Source organism: Mastigoproctus giganteus, chromosome 1 (assembly GCF_048544385.1).
Source record: "Mastigoproctus giganteus isolate SK-2022 chromosome 1, ASM4854438v1, whole genome shotgun sequence".
Classification (NCBI taxonomy): Eukaryota; Metazoa; Arthropoda; class Arachnida; order Uropygi; family Thelyphonidae; genus Mastigoproctus; species Mastigoproctus giganteus.
The window spans coordinates 19,647,634-19,667,094 of record NC_143575.1 but is presented as its reverse complement, the minus strand read 5'-3'; the positions used below and the strand labels follow the sequence as shown (position 1 = coordinate 19,667,094).

Below are 19,461 nucleotides of genomic sequence, written 5' to 3'. Positions count from 1 at the left end.
TTTATTTATAGTCTAAACATTGAATAAAATTTTGTGAAACACGAGTTATTTTAATCAGTGGAAAATCTTGGAAAGCCTAAATGTTAGACAACTTCATGCTGCTCACACTCAAAATTATGATCATTATAATCAGAGATGCACTGATGACTCAAAGCCAGATATATGCTGCTGAAATCTTGCCTGCCTACTTGCCAAGTAATTTCGCTGCAGAATGTGCCTTCTATCTAGCACCTGAGTGATATTATTTTTTTACTATGACTGAATCTGTCACCTACCAGCCTGTTTACTCCTAGTATATTACTCTTCCGGTGTAATACACATCTATTACATCTGTAAACTGAAATAAATAAATATAAAACTAATCAAGGCGTCCAATTCGATATTGTATTATTTTCACACAAATAAATAATAGTTGAAAGTACCATCAGATGGCGCCAGGTGCAGAGTGCACGTACGTTTGATATCAATGCTTGTCAAAGAGATTGATATTTTCTGAAGGATTTGAAGAAAAGTTCCAATGAAATTTCGAAGGTAAGAATATTTTTGTTTTATTTTGTTTTTTTATTTTTTTTATTTGTAAGCAGTTTATTAGTTTATTTCAAACGTCTCAAATTCTCTGAATTTCAAACGTATCATCTCTGTGATACGTCTGTGACAACCTGTGGCAAAAGCTATTTGGAGTTGGCGTGTTGCTTAATCTGCATGTGATTTTATATTGTCTTTTTTCGGTCATGTGATGAAATACGATGAATAGTACAATGCGGAACTTCGGCGTCGAACGAGATAGAATCAGAAACTCAATATTAAAAAAAAAAAAAAAAAAAAAGGTATTTATTTACAGGAAATAAAATACAAAATGATATTTTCAATTTAGAAACAAAGCAAGCATAAAGTTAAAACTATTTCTGAATTACACAAAATGTGAATTCTTTGTAAAAATACGGAAATTATTATAAAGAATTAAAAATAAAAACTATTTAATTCTTTCCAAATTACAGAAAATACGGTAAATCTGTTACGCCACAACACTGACCTAAATGACATTTAGGCCTAAATGGATGTCAGATGAACTGATGAGGCATATGGCAGAGAAGAAACATGCATGGGATACATATAAATTAACACATGACACAGAAGCCTATGATAGATACAAGTTGATCTGCAACCAAGTTACAAAGGAGGCTAGGCAGGCGAAGGCAGATTACGAGAAATCTTTGGCAAGGGATGCAAAGAAAAACATCAAAGAGTTCTTTACTTATGTAAACTCTAGAAGGAAGGGCATGAATCAGATTGGTCCACTTGATATTGATGGGTCAACTGTTGATGATCCTGCTCAGGTAGCTAACAAACTAAATGAATATTTTGCATCGACATTCACACATGAGGAGTTATCTAGCGAGGGGAATGCCAGAGGTGTATTCAACTCTAGCAGTAAGCTAGAGAATCTTGTAATAACTGAGAGTAAAGTGGAGGAGAAATTGTTAAAGATAAACACAAGAAAGGCACCCGGGGTTGATGGGATCTATCCAGTTATATTAAAGGAGGCAGCAGAGGAAGTAAGCAAACCCTTAGCCATAATTATGAGAGTTTCCTTGGACTCAGGGGAGGTACCCACAGACTGGAGATGTGCAAATGTGACCCCAATTCACAAAGGAGGATCAAAGGCTGACACAAGTAATTATAGACCTGTGAGTTTAACTTCTGTTCCAGGAAAATTAATGGAGGCACTAGTTAAAGAAGCACTGCAGGATCATTTAGACAAGACTTCAGTTATAGCTCGGACATAGCATGGTTTTGTTAAGGGGAAGCCTTGCCTGACCAATTTGATTGGATACTATGATGCAGTCACAAAAGAACTGGATGCAGGGAATAACTTTGATATTATATACTTGGATCTTAGAAAGGCTTTTGATACTGTTGCACATGGAAGACTGCTGCACAAATTGGAGCAGTGTGACATTGGAGGCAAATTGCTGCTGTGGATAAAGGGGTGGCTGAGGGGGAGAAAACAGAGCGTGGTAATCAATGGACACTGCTCGTCGTGGACTAATGTCATTAGTGGAGTCCCTCAGGGCTCAGTGTTGGGTCCATTATTGTTTTCTGTATTCATAAATGATATTGATGATGGTATATCAAGCTTAATGTCCAAGTTTGCAGACGATACAAAGGTAGGCAGGGTTGCCTACCTTTGTATCGTCACTACTGACACTACTGACACTATGCTGCTGCAACAGGATCTGGAAAGGTTGAGCAGATGGGCTGAGAGGTGGCAAATGAAGTTTAACATTGACAAATGTAAAGTACTACACATGGGAAACTGCAACCCCAGAGAAACGTATCAACTCTGTGGTACTACACTGACAGTGGTAGAGAATGAAAGGGACCTGCGGGTGGTTGTGCAGGCAGATATGAAGTTCTCTGAGCAGTGCAGACGGGCTGCAAGAGTAGCTCATGGTGTATTGTCAATGATATATAGGAATTTTTCTAGCAGGGATAAGGAGGTGATTATTCCCTTGTATAAGGCAATGGTCAGGCCACACCTAGAGTACTGTATACAGGTCTGGAGGCCTCATTTCAAGAAGGATGTAGAGCTGCTGGAACGAGTACAGAGAAGGGCAACAAGATTAGTGAATGGAACAAAGGGGTGCTCTTACGAAGAAAGGCTTAAGTTTTGCAAATTACAGTGTCTGGAGACTAGGCACCAGCGAGGTGATCTGATAGAGGTGTATAAGGCCTTGAATGGTTTGAGCATGCTCAATGCTGATGGGATTCTTCCTCTCGCTCAGAATAATCACCTGAGAGGGCATAAATTCAAATTGAGGAAAGGCAGATGTAGGATAGACGTGAGGAAATTTGCCTTTAGCCAGCGGGTGGTTGGTTGGTGGAACAGACTTCCATCCCTTGTCGTGGAAGTTGATAGCCTAAATAAGTTTAAGGCTCAGCTGGACAGGTATTTTGAAAGAACAGAGGGGTGAAGTAGTGGTTTTTTTTTTTTTTTTTTTTTTTGGCTGATGCTGCATAAGCTTGCTTTCTTGCATCAAATGCCTCTACTAATGCTAATGCTAATGCTAATCACTGCTACCACTGAGGTGCAAACTGAGTAAGCAACACGCTAGCTCCGATAGCAGATTTTTGTCACAGCGATTCGGCCAGAGCAATAACAGGTTCAGTCACAGGTCGTAGCTGACGCGTAGATAAGGTCCTTCCCTCCAACAAGAAACTTTGGTTTTTCTTCCAGCAAAACAGAAAAATTGATCTTAAATATTCTTATAGCAGCATAGTGCGCAGTTATATATCAAGAAATGGAACTGGTTAAAATGAATAATGAGAACTTCAACTTGCCTTTAATTTCTTAAGGAATTACAAATTATTTTGAGAGGTTTCGTGGTACTGTTGGAACTCCCCGTACCACAGAAATATTAACCAGAAAACACACGCGATTTATGGACATAACACACATGGGCATGGGTTAGTTCTTGGATGACGTTAATATAAATGAGACTTCACTTACTTTTACGTAACCATGTGTCTTTCTTTCCTTATAAAGAAGCGACGTTATATTGAGGTATCCTGCTTTGGATTCCAGATCTGATCACCTTGAACACAGAAATTACTGTAAAAGCACGGTATAATGCAAATCATGATAAAATGAAATGTTTTTATTTTCTTAGGTTTAACCAGCTAGGTTTCAGTTTGCTGGGACTTCATATGCATCCAGAGATGGATGGATACATGGGGGTTTGACAATATGTGATGTTGCTTACTTCAGTATCAGTGGATCGGCCCCATCAGTTCCTTGTGTCTTTTGCAAATAAAAGGCATGGCAATTTCTCTACCAATCCATATTAAGTAATTGCATTCAATTTGTTGCGTGAGCCAATAGTACTAATATTGATGAAAAAATTATTTAGGTCATTAGTTATCCATTTAGTTTCAATGATATAAGTTCCACGCAGCTTTCTTTTCTTTAACTCACTTCATCAGTTTCAGTGGTCATCCATTTTGGTCTAGGTCTGGACCAGTGAAACTTTAAGATTATAAAATAAAGTTGTTTCCAGAATTACTTCTTTGAGTAGTTTTCTTTCAGTATTGCATATCTTAGATTCATTAATTGTTCCAATTGAACAGAATTCAATAATGCCTTTCATCATAATCGCCCTTACGAAAACCAGTTACTTCTTTAGACATTTGAATATGAACATGAATACCACTACTAATACCAATGCCTGGTAGTTGTGCGTTAACACGAAAGTTCTTAATACACTGTTTTCACTATTCGACAAAATGAACAGAACACGTAGAAAACGTGGTTTAACTCGTGCAACTTGTGATAAAGCGAGACAAAATTTGGCATGGTGTTGTACCATAGAATAACGATGAAATGAGGATGCAGCGCGAAATTTCGGACAGGTACAAGAGACATTTATAGGGATTGTATAAGAATTACCAAAAAGGTCACATTACAAAAGCTTATACAAGATGCTTGAAAACATGGTCACGTGGCATCAGTATGATGTATGATCCCCTCCAACGGCCAAATAGGCCTGACAGCGGTGAACCATGCTCGATATAAGGATGTCTATGATTCTGTGGCACCAAATGCCATTCTTCCACCAGCGCAGACAGCTCACCAAGTGACCGAGGAATTGGCTGTTGGCGTGCAATGCGACTCCCACACACGTGCAATCGGATTTAAGTCTGATAATCGTGCTAGCCACGGCAGTCGTTGGATACCTTCATTTTCAAGATGTTTCTCCACCACTCGAGCTCTATGCGCGTGGCGATTTCGTGCATGAAAATCTGAGCCAACCGCACCCCTAAAAAGTCGCACATAGGGTTCGAGGATCTGTTCTTGGTACCTCTGTGCAGTTACTGTAGGTACCCCTATCAAAAACATGAAGAGGGTACACCCATTGATCATTATTCCGCCCCACACAAGAACACCGCCTCCATTGTAAGTGTCCCTTTCTCTGATGTTCATGGTATGGTACAGCATTCCTCGTTGTTTCCAGATGCAATAACGTCTAGAATCTGTTTGTAGGCTAAAACGGGACTGATCAGAAAACAGAACTGTACCCCATTTGTCATGGCTCCGTCACATGTTCGTGGCACTAGTTTCGACGAGCTCTGCGGTGGTTTAGGGTTAATGAGATACAAACCACTGGCTTTACTTGCATAGAGTCCACTTGAATTGAGCCTTCTTAACACAATCAGGTTTGGAAATGTTTCCACTTGTGGCTGCAGAAATCTCAAGAGACATGTGGACATGTGTCTTATGCAAGGCGACCCCTAAACGTTAGTTCATCTCCGCCATGGTTCTCTACGATGATATGCAAGACTCCGAACAATGGTCAGAAATGAGTGCAGTGTTATGTTTGCGTATTGTGTGTGTGTGTGTGTGTGTGTGTGTGTGTGTGTGTGTGTGTGTTGTCTTTTAGCTGTTTCTGGCCGCTTTTCCACCAGGAAGCAGCGATCACCAGGAAGGCTGCTTCCCAGTCTACGCCACGAGGAGGCGTGGACGGGTACTTATTCCTATGGGTGCTGTAATATTTACATTACCCATAGGAATAAGAGCAAGTCTTATGGGTGCAGCATTCTCCTATAATCACGTACGGTGGTGAATAGCACAAAGAATCCCGCATTCACTGGAGAAAGTGTAATAGCAATGAATGCCAGCAGTTCCCGTACCCAGGAAGCCCAAATCTGGGTAAATGATAGTAAATGATAAGACAGTAAATGATAAGACGTCGTAGTGTTCCGTCTCGTTAGAACCGGATAGAGGTCTGTTCTGGTTGACGTAGCTCTCGAGCGGCCTTGGGCAGCTCTTCTTGTAATGGTTCCTGTCTCCTGAAACTGCTTCCATGCACATTCCATAAGCCAATGTACCACCTCCGTCTTCGACTGCCCGGCTTCAAGTCTAACGGCTGCCATCTCAAAGCATCATCTAAACGACGATGACTTGCCATCCTGAGTACTGGACATATGGCTATCCCACTGAGCAAGCCAGAACAACGGGCATGAAGTGATGTGGCCACAACCCGTGTTTTTTTTTATAGACATGAATAATTTGCATAATATGCGACTGTGTAAGGTGGTAGATTCGATTTCTGTTGGATACTCGGAATTTGCATGCCAGTATGCCTATTATATCAAATATCACCTTCGGCCACACTGTTCACAATAAAATATTCATGATATGGTAAACATTTTGTTCTGTTAATTTTGTCGAGCAGTGTATTAGTAAAAATGTGGTCGAATATATAGGTCTCCTGTGTCTCTAACCTGCTAAAATAAGAAGTATCTATTCATCTAATCGTTAAAGAAATATATTGCCGTTTTAAGAGTGCCCTGCCCGCAAGTCCGAATCTCTCTGTCTCTGTAAGTTTAAAGCCCTCCCATTATAATACATCATGTCTACTTGTCCATTCTTTCTGTCTGTATAAACTGTCATCGTGTTCATCAGACTTATTGGGTCTGTCACACCCAATTCTATTTTTGCTTTCCAGTCACACCACACTGACTCAATATAATTTTGCACTTCTTGTCTGTTGGATATGCTCTTCTGGAATAATTATAATATTAATAAGATTAATATTAAGTGATTTGACAAAGGCGATGTAAGAAAATTTGACTTTAGCCAAAGATTACTTAAATACGGGGAGGGCAGAAGAAGATGGCAGTCCATCGGACTTTCATGTGCATTTTTGGAGCTTGGCCGAGATCGAGGATCAAAATTCATGCTGTGGCAGTTTTTATGACTCCTGCTTTTGATCATGGATGACCATTGAGCTTATGAGGTGAGTAACAGAAAAGAATAAACTGTTTATATTTGTAATATTGTATAGTACTGTATTTCTCTGAAAGTTAAGTAACATAATTGCAACAAATGTCTGATATGAGCATGGTCTTCTCATTAGTATGTATTTTCTCGTTCGAGCAGCTTCTGGAAAAAGTTATGTTTGAGACACACCAATCCACTTTTGCAGTTCTTGTAACCGCGGCAGTCTGTCTTCCGAGATGAAATACATGAAATTCGTTACAGGTATTGTTTGTTTACATTTTGTAATGTTCCTGTAGACAAGACCCTTGAATTTCTCAGAAACAGAATCTCCACCTTTGATCTTTGCCTGCTAGTTCATTCTAGTCATATTTTAGTAATCCTGTTTTGCTACTATACAGTTAATTTTAGCACTATTTTCGATTTTTTTTTATTTGCGTCCGTGTCCTTCCATCACGTTAAAACCGAAAAGGGTTGTTCTTTCTATTGAACAAAATCTTGAGCTCATCAATAAACACAAAAAAAAAAGGTGCTGAAGTGTCGTTTAATACATTTATATTCGACTACATGGAATAGCAAGGACAAGCCGCTCTCGCTGACAAGATGATGCTTCGAAACTTATTAGTACCATTTGCAGGAAGGTAAATTAAGGAAAAAAGAGAACTTTACTGTTTTTCTTTTACAAATGTGACCAATGTCAAAAAAGTTTTTTTTTTTGGTATTTATGAGTTTTTCTTTAATTTTTCGAATTATCTGGGAAAACATTTTCACAACCACCCCGGATAATCGGCAGCTTATTATATTTTGGTCTTTTAAAAGAACAGGCAAAAGTAAAAAGTTCATAAGTCATAGTATCAAGTTTAGTACTGTCTGGAAAGTTCTTTAAAGTTCTGCAAACTCTGATATGGACAATCTCACTTGAGGGAGTGCCTACCAAACAGTTACTGCTCACTGGAGAAGGCCCACTTTTCTGTGGTGGCTGTCTCCAAAATGAAAGAGTGAGGGTTATCTCTTTTTTTTTTTTTTTTCTTTCTCACAGGGGCTTCTCCATCAGTTTCCAAGGCATTAGACATGTCCTGGAAGTTCCCCAAACATTCCTTTCAAGGCTGACTAGTCTTCATAAATTGTCCAATGGGTGAATATTGTGCTCTAAGCATACTACACGAGCAGAAAGCTAGAAGGAGAGTACTTTGAATTGGCCATACTCACTAAAGGTTAGTTATAAAATCTATTTTTAATTGGCTGCTGCTATCCTGCAACCAGACAAACTGGCCTTGAAGCATACGCAACAGGAACGACGCCTCATGGTCTCAGCTGCCTTGAACGTTAATTCAGAACGCCACTCCAACCAACGGCGCGACATTTGCTCATAGAAATATTGTATTCTAAGCATGCTATTCAAAATGCTAGAAGGAACGAATGTCGGGTGTAACATATTTTTAAAATTTCTTCATACGTGTGCAACAACTCACGTGACGTTGCATATTTATTAGTCATAAGACAGTATTCGAGAGACGGACATTTTCTTGAAGAAAATACTTTTATCTAATCGCTTCAAAGTTTCTCTTAAAGTAATTCTTATCTAAATTGACACCTGTTCCAAAGCAGGAAAAAGATAGGTGAGGAAAAGGAAGCCGGTTGATTATCTACCATCCCTCGCGGTTACATCGTAATAGTTTTCGAACAGCTGTTATAGTCAATGTGCAAAGGTTAGAATGTAGGAGTAAGAAATGGAAGGTATATAATTGACCTGTACGACCCATTGGGTATCTCAAGTCGTCTACTCACGTCGGTGGCATTCAGAAATGACGAAGCTATCCGCATTTTGCTTCCTGCTAGTCACTTGTGTGTGTATCTTTGGGGAAATAATCATAGAACCCACGAAGACCAAAGATGGTATGTATCAGAAACGTATAGTGGTTTCTTATTATTTATATCTCTTATTTATCCATTGCAATAAACAATGAGAAGTAAAATATATTATACTGATTTTATAAAGTCTTTATAGTACATTTTTTTGCGGTCAGTGGTAGTTTATTTATAAGAAAATTTCATTCCCGGTGAGGGACTTCTTTTTTATATCACTTCTTTCAATTTTTCTGTCAAAATATGAAGGAATAGTTATGAATAATAAAGAAGGAAGGAGGGAAAAACCCCACATGGGAATTTGATCAAGTATACACGAAGTCTTTTTTTAATCATTATGCTCCTGGTTCAATTATTATTGCTTATAATATCCTGATTTTAAATACGAAATTAACCCATTAAATTCTGGTTAATATCATAAATTTTATTTCTGGTTGAGATTATTAGAATCATATATGAATTATCTTTATAGATGCCAAGCTCGAGGCAATGTCGTAAAGAAGCATGTTCAAGAACAGTTGAGATAATAAATAGTGCATGGACACTAGTTTTAATAATTTTGGTATCGTTCAAACTGAAAGACACTAATTGGCATTTTAACACCTGCTTTCCCTCCACAAAAAATATCTGGTGATGTCCACGATAATGAATTGAGGAAATTCATAAAGCGCCCAAGATTGCTTTAAGTTTCTTTCCAGATTTATAAAAGTTCGAAACCAACTTTTACTAATCCTCCCGACAATAAATAAATAAATAAAAGAAACGATTAATCTGGTCCATTTTCAAGATTATAAAATTATTTAACTTTCCAAGCGGATGCCACAAAAATCATGGCAGCAGGGCATTGTAGGCAAATTGCAGGAATTAGTTTTTGGAAAGAAAACAAGAGTAATAGTTGAAAATAGAAAAATTTTAAATTTTATTCTTAATCTTATTAAAATAAGATTAAGAATAAAATTCATATATGATTCTAATAATCTCAACCAGAAATAAAATTTATGATATAAAATTATTTATGATATTAAAAGTTATCTTGTCCATATTTAATAAAAAGAAAATTGGATGTTTGTAGAAAATTAAGGTAAAGCACAGCTAAAGTGCAATTACAAGTTAAAATTCAATCCTCTTTAGCCTTAAACAAATCAATTAGGTCTTCTCGCTAAGTTTCCAGAAACTGCAAGTTACAGAACTCAAGCCTTTTTAGCAACAGACTCCATTTAGAACGCCTTGACTAATTGTCTTGCTCTTCTCTGCATTCGTTTGAACAGATCCACATCCTTCCTAAAATGATGCTTCCAGAACTGTATGAAGTATTCAAGATTCTGCCTAACCACTGCCTTTTACAACGGGGAATTCAACTTATGTTCTAGCTAGCAAAATTCCTGTATATCATTTGCTTAATCCCAAGTGCTATACCCTTGTGAGTAGCACAGGTGGTAAGATCACCGTCTTTCCACACCTGCTGGAAAAGACTGTGTGAGTTCGAGTCTCATCGATGACTTGAGGAATTTTTATGGGCTTTTTTCAAAACGTGGTTGAGTTAGTCGAGGATAGCGTGTTTTTTTTTTTTTTTTTTTTTTCTTCCGGAAACGTGAGTTTCTCGTCCAACAAACAGAAAAATCGACCACAGAACACACGCAATTTACAGACAGTATTCACGGAGCAATATGGCCTTGGTCGCTGATGCTCCTAAAACCCTACAACAACAACCATGAGTTATCCTAGCAGCCTGTCTTCACTGATCAGAGAACTTCATGTCGAACAATACAACTACTCCTAGGAATTTTTCGATTCTCCAATACCCTGAGTGTGATACCACCCAGTTAGTATGTTAGTTTGGGATTACTATTACCGAATGCAGTACCTTGCGTTTATCAAGGTTAAATCTCAGTTGCCATTTTTCAATCCATTTGCCTAATTTCCTAGGACCGATTGTAGTCCTTGTTGCAATAGGTGGTTAAAGATAGGATGAGTTGTTTGTAGAAAACTTAAACATTACATTTAAAATGCCATCATCAATAAAGTAATATATTTAATAAATATTAAAAATAAAGGGCCAGAATTGAACCTTGAAGTACTTCACCAGTAATATTAGTCCAAGAAGAGCATTCTCGTTAATAACAACTCTCTGTCCTCTGCCACTCAACCATCCCATTATCCACAGCAGTAAGTCTTTCTCTCTCTGTCTTTCACAGTTGGTAGGATCGCGGTCCTCCACACACCGAGTAGAAAAGATCTGAGTTCGAAACCTGTAGATGATGGGAGGAATTTTAATGGCCTTTTTCACAACGTGGCTGAGTTAGTCGGTCTCAGGCGAGGGTAGCATGGCTTTTTCTCCCTGAAACTCGGGTTCTTCATCCAGCAGACAGAAAATCGACCTCAGAACACACGCAATTTACAGACAATATACACGGAAAAATATGTCCTTAGTTGCCGATGCTGCTAAACTCTACTACAACATCAACGTCAACTTCGAGGTGATGACTCTTACCATACTACAAGTAATGTCAAAAATACTTTTCAAAATATCTGTATATATAGTTTAATTTTTCGCATTGCGCTGGTGCTATACGAAATGTTAAAAAGTGAATTTATCCCCAAAGATATGAAAATACAGATATCATTATGGATAAACAAATCTATAATGCAGAAAAGTGTTTATCAAAATCCTTTGAAGTAGGTATGTGGTATGATTTATGTAACAGTTCTTTTATAGAGGGAACGGCGTGCTGCGATGATATTGAGTAACCTATCGATGTGAAATTCGGTTTTTAAGAATATTCTAAATAAGTCCTGAAATTCTGAAATGCAACAGGCATGCAGTTATAAATTCATCAGAATGTTCTTGAAGAAGTGGCATTGGAGGAAGGATGGAACAAACATACGCTGAAAATACCCAGAATTGAGCAAATATATGCTGAAAATACCCAGAATCGAACAAATATACGCTGTAAATTTTGGTATCGATCTTTATTGAGTAATACCCGAATATCCAAAACCCATCCAATTTATACAGATAACTCGAAATTTTATTTAAAAAAAAAAAAAAAAAAAGCTGACTGCCTTTCTATTCTTTTGATTTTACTAAAACTTGGAAATACCCAACACCTCTTTCCAAAAGAGCCAAATATAAAATTCTATTAAAATCTGTCCACCATTAAGTGATAGATGGACGAATGTAGCGAAGACGAACTTTTCTAAAAAACTTATCGGCATAATTATTTTTTAAATTATTATTACCTGTTGATACTTGGTTTTCTTTGCTAAATCAAGTAGCTGTTATTTATTTTTTATGTAAAATTCAGTCATACTCTGTATTATCTTTCCCCCCCCCCCCTTTTTTTTTCCTCATATCCGCTTTGGGAAGAACATCAGGATATTTTGCAATTTGTATTTTCGGAACTGCGTAAAGTGGGTGGAAACTGAATGAACGTTTTGGAAAGTAGCCAGACAGGATAAAAATGAAGAAAACAATCTGAACATGCAATTACAACCCATAAAAGTAAAGAGAAAAAAAAAAAATCATTTTGATTATCAAAACACTCACGATTAAAATTCATAAAATAAATTCCCGGACAGAGCAATTGTGTAACTATGTTACTTTTGAAAATACCGAATGGAGAAAAGCTGTTCATTAAAAGTTGCGATATTCTGTATACCGTACATAGGCATATAATAACTGCACCTTTTAGGCTAATTTTTCTGTACAGCATATAGTAAATGTGGTATAGTAGAAATGATAAAAGAAGGCAAGCTTATACAGCATCAGCCACACAAAAAAAAAAAAAAAAAAAAAAATGGTATCATACCCTGTACGATCTCTTTTTTTTTTACCACAAAATGTGTGTATTATCTGTCCTATCTATGCAGGAAATAATTTTCGATTTCTTAAGATAGAAGACGCAGTTGTAAATCTAGTTTCGTATTCAGTAAGACAGACGAACAGATATACCCATACATTGGATGTTGCATAATATCAACATTGCCAATAATATATTGAAGAACTAAAGTCATTTGCAATAAATTTTTACTAACACGCATAACAGATTTTAAAATCCTAATTTAAATAAACAATTTCACTTTAAAAAAAAGTTACTTATTAATGTAGATATTTACGTACTTCGACTGATTTCAGACTCGCTGTGATCTCAAATTACAAATGACGAAGTCTTCTTTCTGTAAAAAGCATTGAAAATGCAAATTTTGTGGCACCCTGCATTCTAATATGGCTTATAATACGAATACTTATTTTTTTAAACATTTCTTTACACTTACGAAAGAGCAGAAATCATGATCCAACTTCAAGAGCCATTTTACTACCGGAAATTGCCTTTCGAAGATCACATGACTGAACTGCCACATTCTGTTACCAAACGATTTCAATATATATTCTGTCAATATTTAAAAAAATTAAAACTATTTAAAAACACGACATTTTTTTTCAGTGATGTATTGAATTTAAATTTACGGTATTTTTTTACTGCTTCATTGCAGTAGTGCATTATAAGTTAAAAAATATATATATAATTATATAATAAAACGTTATAAGTAAATAATAACAATAAAGTAATAATAATAATAATAAATATATACATGTATTATATAATAATAAAATGTTTTAAAAGCACTATAAGGGTTAAATATTTTAATGAAATTCGTACACTGTTAAGTTTTACAATGTACACCAGTGTTGAACTCAGGAGAGTAATCAGAAGAATATATATTTTTACATTTTAGGTCACTGTTTGTACGCTGACAGGGAAATAAAGGATAATGATGTCTGGTATATCGACTACTTTTGTCTCAAATATACATGCAGAATACGTCCTGGCAACAACAGCTTCTTTGAAGTGGAGGGGTAAGACAGCATTCAGTATTATATATTTCACAACATACTATGAGATATATAAAGGTGGTGTTCATATGAACAGCAAAGTTGAATAAGTCTATTCTGGAGTCAGAGAAAGAATTAAGAGGTCAAGGTTAGGTTAGCTTGAAATTTCTTGGATTTCTTGAAATTTTCCAGTTTGGCTTGAATTGGCTTGTTTTCTTGAAGGAAGTTTAAGTCATAAAATGTCGCATATGATATAAAATCAAGTGCTTCTGTAAATTGAATGTATTTCATGATTCCAAGAACACTCCCGAATGTTACGATGTTATAATCTTCAGTCTTTAAGGTCTTAGTTAAGCTTGGGTTTTCTATTCTGCAAATTAGGATTCTAGTTTGCAGACTCAAGCACTTATGTGAATACTGCACTTGCAGTTTACAGACATCTTATGCTGCTGCCTCATTGCTTGAGTTGCCTGCAAATGCTAAACAACGCAACTCATCATAAACGTACATAAATTGTTTATTTATAATTTTTTTTAAAGTTATTCTAATTTTTGGTTAATATGATTCCATTTTAACATCTTAATTTTAAATAGCGCAGTACTGCAGTACTGTTTTAACATGAAGTTCAGTTTACTCTTTAATCTCTCAATTATTATTATTTTATATTTCACAGGTGTAGTGAGCCTGAAGGCGGCACTTTCTACGATCCCGACTGCACGATAACGTATGAAGGTCACTATCCAGACTGCTGTAATTACGAACTAATGTGTGAATAAAACCTAGTTCATACATCTGCGCCACACCTGTTACAGCTCTTACAGAAGATTTGAAATATCAGCTGTTACAGAAGATTTTAAATATCAGTGTAATTATTGATAGCAGGTGTTTATAATAATAAGTGGAAAAGATATTGGTTTCTGTTCTTTTTACAGAAGTTAACACTTTCTTTCCCATAAACACTTTTTTATGAGTTAACAGCGTTATTCTTATGTATTTTTGGTGCATCGTAACATAGGAAATAATCATTTGTAAAATATTGAAAATTGTGCTTTACTTTATAATTAAAATATCTTTGGTATTCCTTGAGCAGCATGATGCGTAAACTGTGTTGTTTGAAGATAATAAAGAATTCAAAACCGACGTTGGTATTATTAGGTTTATTTTCGAATTGGAAATATGTACATAATGGAGTCAAACGCTTCGTGGTATTTTTTTACCACTTCTTCAGTGACAGCTGTCTTTACAATATCACAAACACAAAAGATCACTTCGGTTACAAGAACTTATTGTGTCAAACGAACTTCGGGCACAAGACCTTCTTTGGTCACAAGAATTTATTGTGATCGATGTTATCTTTTTGACGGTGATACTGGAAAGAGAGCTGTCACTGAAGAAGTGGTAAGAAAATAACACGGAACGTTTGACTCCATTATGTACATATTTCCAATTCGGAAATAAACATAATAATACCAACGTAGGTTTTGAGTGCTTTATCTTCAAATATCTTTAGTGGATAAGAGCTGAGGATAAGAATGACAAACTTTTTAGATCAATAACTAAGAATTATAATTCATAGGTTCTATGAATATTTAAACATATCCCATATCATAAAAAATTGTTATTTATCTTTTTTTAGAATTTGAAGTAATGACATCGTTCCTAGCCTTCTTTTATGGAGAGAAGGAATATATATATATATAATTATATATATAAACGACAATAGCCGAACGAACTGATTGTGAAAATTAGGTTACGTGTGACAAAAAACAAACAAATATTTTCATGTAGTAATTGAGGCATGTGATGCAAGAAAGGAAGCTTATGTAACATCAGCCAAAAAAAAAAAAAAAAAAAAAATTCCACACATCCATTCCCTCTAAACGTTTCTCCAGTTCCTCCTTGAATTTATTTAAACTATCAACTTCCACAACGACAGATGGAAGTTTGTTCCAGCAAACAACTACCCACTGGCTAAAGGCAAATTTCCGCACATCTATTCTATAACTGACTTTCCTCAATTTGAATTAATGCCCTTTCAGGTTCATAATCTGAGCAAGAGGAAGAATCCCATCCGAGTTGAGCCTATTCAACCCATTCAAAGCTCTATACACCTCAATCAGATCACCTCGCAGATGCTTAGTCTCCTGCTAAGTTCTGCTACAATTTGCAGAACTTAAGCCTTTCTTCGTAAGACCACCCTTTCGTTTCCCTCACCAATCTTATTGCCCTTCTGTGTACTTTCTCAAGCAACTCTACATCCTTCTAAAATGAGAAATGGGGCTTCCAGACCTATACGCAGTACTAAAGACGTGGTCTGACTATTGCCTTATACAAAAAAATAAAAATAAAAATAAATATATATATCACTTCCGTTTCCCTACTAGCAAAATCCCTGTATATCATTGGCAATACCCTATGACCTGCTCTGGCAGCCTGTCTGCACTTCTCAGAAAATTTCATATCTAACTGCACAATTACTCCCAGTTCTTTTTCATTTTCTACCACCCTAAGTGTAGTACCACACAGTTGGTACGTTTCTCTGGGGTTACTTATACCCATATGCAGTACTTTGCATTTGTCAATGTTAAACGTCAGTGCCACTTCTCAGCACATCTGCCCATTTTCTAGATCCTGTTGCAGTAGCGCACTGCCATTATTGTCATTAACAACCCTGCAACCTAGGTATCATCTGCAAACTTCGACAGTAAACCTGATATACCTTCATCATTTTATCATTGATAAATATACAAAACAACAACGGACCCAACACCGAACTCGGGGGGAAACTCCACTAATAACATCAGTCCACGAAGAGCAGCGTCCAGGGATTACCACTCTCTGTCTTCTCCCACTCAACCATCTTTTTATCCATTGTAGCAACTTACCCTGAATACTGCTCCAATTTATACAGTAGTCTTCCATGCGCAAATGTCAAAAGCTTTCCTGAAATCCAAGTATATGATATGAAAACTATTTTTTGCATCTAGTTCTTTTGTAACCACATCATAGTATCCAATCAAATTTGTTAGACAAGACTTATCCTTAACAAAGCCATGCTGTGTCTGAATTATTACTCCAGTCTTGTCTACATGATCCTGCAATGCATTTTTAACCAGTGACTACATTATTTTCCCCTGAACAGAAGTTAAACTAACTGGTCTGTAATTGCTCGTGTCGCCCTTGGATCCCCTTTGTGAATTGGGGATACATTTGCACATCTCCAATCCGTGGGAACTTCCCTGAGTCCAAGGGTTTGCTTACTTCCTTTGCTGCCTCCTTTAATATAACTACTGATCCCATCCACCCCAGGTGCCTTTCTTATGTTTAACTTTAACGATTTCTCCTGCACTTTGCTCTCAGTTATTACAGAATCATTAAGCACCCTGTTACAGTTTGAAAAACGTCTGGCATTTTCCTCCCTTAATAACTCCTCATCTGTGAATGTAGATGCAAAATACTCATTCAGATTATCAGCTATCTGAGTAGGATCATGAATAGTCGAACCATCGATATCAATTGACCAATCTGATTCATCCCCTTCCTTCATAGCCTAATGGTCAGGCCCGCGGGTGCATAAGTACACGTGCCTTGAGTGACCGGAGTTCAAGCCCGTGACTGCTGAATACGGTGCTGTTTCTTGTATTCTGTCTATCTTTTGAACTCCTCTGACCGTTTGGTCGTCCCGGAGTATAAACAGAAAATTTATTTTATTATTCTAGAGTTTATATAACTAAAGAAGTCCTTGCTGTTTTTCTTAGCATCTTTTGCCAAAGAAAAGATGCTGGGGTTTTCCCCGAGCTGAATCTGAAATAGCGAGCCTGAAATTGCCTGTTTTGCTGGCTGGATTAACCCGATTTTCAAGATAAGAAAACTGCTCTACTCTCTTCCGAGGCCGATTAACTACACCACTACGTGAAAAAAAAAAGACCATTTAACGTTCTTCCGCCTTTGACGGGATTTGAACCTAGGCTTTGTCTACATGGTATAGAAGGATCATAACCACTGTGCTATCTGCTAGGTTACCACTAGACGGCAGCTTAATCAAGTTGCGGGCACATATTAACTCCTCTACTTCAGGAGTCGTAGATCTTGGTCGTCCTCTGTCGGTAGCACGAGGTGTAAAGGTCCCTAGTTCACAAAGGCGGCGATGGATACCTTCAAACGTTTTCCTGTCTGGATATCTTCGTTCTGGGAACCTTTCGTGGTACAAACGACGAGTCTCCAGAGCATTGCCGTCCGCCAAACCGTACATAAAGTGCATATCCGCTTGCTTCTGATTTGAATACATGTATGAGGAACTCATTCCTAAAGTTATGCCGTGTATTTTTCAGACACCCTGTATAAGGTGAGTGTACCAAATAAGATCCACTTAACTGGCAGTTCACAGAAATCGGAAAGTTACAACATTTGGTTCTTTTCCAATGTGCTCACTTTAAGGATACTATTCGTTAGAATCAAATATTTCAATGCTATTTTGTGATTTATAGTTTCATTAAAGTATTTAAATGTGCCTTATTTAGAAACTTGGCTTTCTGAATAAAGCCAAATGTGTTTTCAGATAGAATTCTAAGTTATACAATTTTTTCCTTTTCTCCTGCACTTTGCTCTCAGTTATTACAGAATCATTAAGCACCCTGTTACAGTTTGAAAAACTTCTGGCATTTTCCTCCCTTAATAACTCCTCATCTGTGAATGTAGATGCAAAATACTCATTCAGATTATCAGCTATCTGAGTAGGATCATGAATAGTCGAACCATCGATATCAATTGACCAATCTGATTCATCCCCTGGGAATTCGAAATTGCTTTGCTGCAACGCTGTCTGCCACATAATTTATTCATGGCTGCCAAAGCGTTTCTGAGTCGGCCTGACAAATGCCAACTCGTTGACATATTCATGATTTTTATAAAGAAAACAAAAAATACACTTCACTCTTATTTGGATAATCACTTCTGAGAAAAGGCCTGAAGAATAAGGTTCTTCTCGAAAGACAGCACGCATCAATAAAACTAGCCCAGACCTTATTTAATCCCTCCTGGTTTTTCCTTAATTTTCCTTTTAGATATTGGTAGATGACTTTCATCAACCGGTGAAATACTACCACTTTGCTTATTGGAGGCTTGAAGTGGTGAAACCCATGTTTAGTCTCTAGAGCAAAGTTTCCGACATCCCCCCTCTCCCCATACTTCTCCTTCAACCCATGCACGGTACTAAGTACTATAGGTTTTGGTACCTTTCGTGTTTGGGGTTCTCATAAAAAAAAATAAATAAAAAAAATAAAAAATATATTAGTACATAATGTTATTTGGCTGTCTGTTGATCACTTTTATTTTTCAGAATATTTCCATTTTTATAATCAAAATTTCCTGCAATCATCGGTGCATCCCATGACTTTGACAGAATAGTGTACTTTTTATGAAAATTATTTTTTAGAAAATATTGTAGAAAGCCTGGTATGGTGATATAAATTCAAAAGGTTTTATTTAAAATCGACATCCCATTAGGAATTGGATTCAGCAGATTTAAACGTTGACGACTGATGGAAAGCAGAGGCGAGAGCTCGTCATATAATGGGTATCAAAGTTTCAAAAAATCCAGAAGAGCTCCATCTGGCACATTATATGCAATTGTAAAATATTTAGGCTTGTTAAGTTGAACATCAATCACTGAGACTCCCTAGAGTGACAACAAAAGTTTTTATAAACAGCTGGTCATGCTGTCTGGACAAACCTTAACCAGAAAGTCCGAAAAATCGCTCGAGAAGTACGGTAGCACATAGAAGAAATTGTTAGCGTGCACATTATGTATGTGGAATATTGAACTGACTGGGCGTTCCACTGATATGTTGCCACCAATAAACCTTTCTTCCTGAAAATGTTAACGTCATGATTACTCCATTAGAACCATTTGCTCTAGTGGAGTCATCCTGATCTCTAAACAAAGGGATTCTATGAAATAAGAATCTCAACGTAAGCTGTTAAC

At 36.8% G+C, this 19,461-nt stretch overlaps 1 protein-coding gene across 1 annotated transcript; it reads left to right on the top strand.

The window, feature by feature from the left end:
• The first annotated feature begins 8,405 nt into the window (after positions 1-8,405).
• On the top strand, positions 8,406-14,341 carry LOC150090610 (uncharacterized). Its single transcript, XM_090379062.1, has 3 exons — positions 8,406-8,674; positions 13,382-13,502; positions 14,152-14,341. The coding sequence occupies exons 1-3, from the start codon at positions 8,584-8,586 to the stop codon at positions 14,252-14,254; spliced, it is 315 nt and encodes a 104-aa protein (XP_090235188.1). The 5' UTR covers positions 8,406-8,583; the 3' UTR covers positions 14,255-14,341.
• Positions 14,342-19,461: the final 5,120 nt, after the last annotated feature.